General features: G+C 52.1%; 1 protein-coding gene and 1 long non-coding RNA gene across 9 annotated transcripts in view; both read left to right on the top strand.

The window, feature by feature from the left end:
* Positions 1-1,419, top strand: part of LOC109303319 — a 24,250-nt gene extending 22,831 nt beyond the window's left edge. For both annotated transcript variants that reach the window (XR_002099051.1, XR_002099052.1), the window contains exon 4: positions 934-1,419. This is a non-coding gene — a long non-coding RNA (uncharacterized LOC109303319). The remainder of the gene's footprint in view (positions 1-933) is intronic.
* Positions 1,420-3,385: 1,966 nt separating this feature from the next.
* U2AF1 (U2 small nuclear RNA auxiliary factor 1) overlaps positions 3,386-3,915 on the top strand; it is a 32,424-nt gene continuing 31,894 nt past the window's right edge. For 2 of the 7 annotated variants that reach the window (XM_019524523.1, XM_019524521.1), the window contains exon 1: positions 3,388-3,507. In XM_019524523.1, coding sequence (XP_019380068.1) covers positions 3,464-3,507 — 44 coding nt within the window. In that variant the 5' untranslated portion in view covers positions 3,388-3,463. Of the gene's footprint in view, positions 3,508-3,915 lie in introns of all 7 variants that reach the window. The other 5 variants (XM_019524527.1, XM_019524522.1, XM_019524524.1 and 2 more) reach the window with 4 other exon arrangements.

Consider the following 3,915-nt stretch of genomic DNA (forward strand, 5'->3'; position numbering starts at 1 on the left):
GGGGATGTGGACAACATGGAGAGGGTCCAGAGGAGGGCCACTCGCATGATCAGGGGGCAGCAGGGCAGGCCCTACGAGGAGAGGCTATGGGACCTGACCCTGTTCAGCCTCCACAAGAGAAGGCTGAGGGGGGATCTAGTGGCCTGTTACAAACTAGGCAGGGGGGACAAGCAGGCATTAGGGGAGTCCCTGTTCCCCCGACCGCTACCAGGAGTGACTAGAAATAATGGTCACAAACTGGCAGAGGGTAAATTCAGATTAGACATCAGGAGGCGGTACTTCACTGTCAGGGCGGCTAGGATCTAGAACCAACTTCCAAGCGAAGTGGTGCTGGCTCCTACCCTGGGGGGTCTTTAAGAGGAGGCTAGATGTACACCTTGCTGGGGTTGTTTGACCCCAGTACTCTTTCCTGCCATGGCAGGGGGTCAGACTTGATGATCTGCTCAGGTCTCTTCCGACCCTACCAACTATGAAACTATGGCTTAAAGGTCAAGAAATATAAGGATAAAATGAGAATTTCCAAAAGGCAAGCAAAGTTAGAAGTAGTAAAGTATACTAAAAAAAGAACCAAAACATTCCTTAGCAATATAAATAATGGGCAATTTCCATCCCAGAGTCCAGAAGAAACAGGTATATGAAATTATAGGTCCAGTTACACATATTTTTAATAAATCTAGTCAAGAGTACTACCAGAAGACTAGAGAACAGCAAATGTGGTGCTTGTAGGTAAAAAGAGGAGGGGAAATGTTATGTCCAAGTACTGGCCTGTCAGTTCAACTCAAAATGATGCAAAGCTTTAGAAGAAATGTTGAAGGAAATAATATATACAAGTATGGAAATAAACATAAAATGGGGTAAAGTACAATGTGGGTTTAGCCAAGAAAGCACACGAAAGACTAACCTGATATTTTTCACTGATAATATATTTTCTAGACAAAGGAAAAACAGTATCTTACATCTGTCTGGAATTTATTAAAGCATCTACAACATAATCACATGGAACAATGAAGGAACTGACCAGCAGGAAGACAGCAACAGGAAACGTTGGAAGGGGAAGTATTGGTGGTGAAGCAGGATGACTACCAGATCTTCTAAAGCAGAGGTGGGCAAAATCCAGCCTGCAGGCTGGATCTGGCCTGCAAAGGGATTTTTGCCCAGCCCACAATGCAGTGGCCAGACTCTATTTCCTGGCAGCCCTAGTAGCAGCAACTACTATGACTGCCGCTGCTGGACCTGGCCCCACTGAGCACACTGCCTCATAGGTGCTGACTTTTATTTTTGCCAGGTGGAGGCCTAAGATGATGCCACCTTGCACCCTTGTGGCATGGCCGAAGCAGAGCCAAACGGAGCCTGTGGGAGTTGGATACAGGCTGCCCGCTGCAGGCTTGGGGCTTCCCACCCTGCTGCTCTTCCCCTGGGAGCCCCATGCTGGCCATGCCACCATGGTGAGGTGCCCCCTGCCTGCCCAACTGCAGTGGGGGGCACAACTCTGCCCCACTGCCCCACGGCTTCTGGGTGGGCAAAGAGCGCCTTGCCGTGGGAGTGAGGCTGGTGTGGGGCTCCCGGTGAAGGGGAGCAACCTGCATCTGCCTCTCCCCTATGCACAAATCTGTGCCCCCCTGCCTCTGCATGTCCTCTTCCCCGGAGTGTGTGCGGCAGCAGGTAGCCTCCCCACACCCTCTGGCCCCTGGATGAGCCACCTGTGGCTCTGTCCTGTTCCCCACCCCAGCCCCAATCCCCATGTACTGCCCTGGGTGGGCAGCTCCCCCAGGCTCAGCCCCTGCCCCACTCTCTCCCTCACCATGGGGGCCTCAATCTGCCCCCTCCCATAGATTTACCTGCAGGCAGCTGGGGGAGCTGAGGCTCTCCACCACTGCCTGGGGCCATATTTCTGGACCCATGCAGCGTGGAGCCAGGGCACAGGGAAGAGCTGCAATCTGCTACCCACACACCCCTATGACAGGCACTCGTTTTGCAGTGAGAGACATGCAGGGAACAGATCATGCCTCTGACCCCAGCCTCGGGCTGTCACTATCCCAAAATCCAGGCCCCGCCCACCCACGCAACCCGCCTGAGCAACTCCCAGCCGTCCTCCATGGCCATCCACCTTTAGACACACAAGCAGACTGCAGACTTTAGTTTGGGAGTATTTTATTATCATCTTTGCTGCTTTTGTATCATACATTTAAAAAATAAATAACTGTAAATAAGTTAGTAGAGGACTACAAAAATACACCCACAGAAAAGAAGTCATGACCCATGAAAACTTTCTTTTTGGAATCCAGAATGGATGACTACTCTTAAAAATGTATCCACATCCTATTATTTCATTAATTCCACAAGCACCCACTTTCTGCTTGTGTGTACTAATCAGACATTGCTCCAATACTTTGATTGGGAATAAATCTCACTTAGGACACTTGTCAGGCCCCTTAAATACTTTAATGATCTTAGGTGTCACATACATGGGAAGTGTATGGCATGTGTGGGTCCATTCAAAGGCACATGATACATAAAGGTACTCAGGAACATGCACAGGTATATGGTAAGTGTGCATGTGTCTCTACAGGTGGACAGCACATGCGTGTCCATAAGAACTTAGGAGCTACTATTGTTCAGTATCTGGGCAAACTGGCCAGTAGCTGATGTTTCACGAGGACCATAAAAGATGCTGTGCAACAGGTACTTGTTGTGAGATAAGGTACCTCCTACGCTAGTTCTCGTCCCAGTTCTTAACCATTGAAGATTAGCTTAAGCCCCAAATTGTAACATGCAATATTCCTTCTAACCTTTCATTTCTAGCATTAATCATTGTAACTGGCTAGCTGTGCACTGAATACTAATAAACTCCTTGACATAATAGCATTGGGTGGCAATGAGTATAATTCTCTTTTGTGCAGGAAAATATTTCCTTTTTTTATTTTTGTGTGTGTCCCTTTTGGATTGGAATGGAATATCCTCCTGTTCTTACATTACCAAAGAAGTGGGAAGGAGGTTCCCAATCCACCTTATCTCTACCATTGGCTATTTGATAGACTTTAATCAAGATCCCTCAAATTAATTCCCTTTCTAAAATAAACACTCCTATCTTTTTCATCTCTGTTCATTAGAGAGCTTTTCCACATCCCTGTTCATCCTCCTCACCCCTTTTTCTGCAATACCTTTTAGCTATAGGGCGACCAGGACTACCCGAATGTCCCCAGTGACGGGGAACTACTGACCTCTATGCCCCCATTATCATTCTACGTAGGAGTGGGGCGGGTGATGATTGACAGCTCCGCGTCTCCCCCCAGAGGCCCCGCCCACCCGGCTCGGACATGGCGGGGGCAAAACGAACGGACAAAGGCGCATGCGCTGAGTACGCCGTGTCCCCCCTCCAGCTCGGAGCGAGCTCTTTCCGGCGCGTTGCGTGTGACGCACTCGGTCGGCGCCGGGCTGGCCGGCGGTCGGCGAGCGGCAGGAGATGGCGGAGTATCTGGCCTCCATCTTCGGGACCGAGAAGGACAAGTCAGTGGCGGGACCCAGGCGGCGGTTGGGCTCGGGACTCGTGACGGAGGGCGGGCAGAGCGTCTCTCCCCCAGTGCCGGTGCAGTATGGAGAACGCATCTCGCGTTGCTCCCCGGCTCCATGGGGGGGGGTCACTAGGATGTGGCTGTGGCGCGCGCCTTCCTTACCCCTCCCCCCGCCCCCCCTCGTGCGCCGCGCGCCGCGGCCCAGCGTCCCCGCCCCCACCCGGGGGGGGTGGAGTCCGTGCGCATGCGTGAAGCAGCTGCACTCTTCTTCTCCCCCCTCCCCCCTGCCATGCGGGTGCGGCGGAATCTTTCCCGCGCGCGCTGTTCTGCCGCCCGCTGGGGATTGGCTGCTGGCCCCACGTGGGCAACGCGTGCGCTGGGGGGGAGGTGGGAATGGCTCAGC

This window comes from Gavialis gangeticus, unplaced genomic scaffold (assembly GCF_001723915.1).
Source record: "Gavialis gangeticus isolate Ggan-Ray unplaced genomic scaffold, GavGan_comp1, whole genome shotgun sequence".
Lineage (NCBI taxonomy): Eukaryota > Metazoa > Chordata > Crocodylia > Gavialidae > Gavialis > Gavialis gangeticus.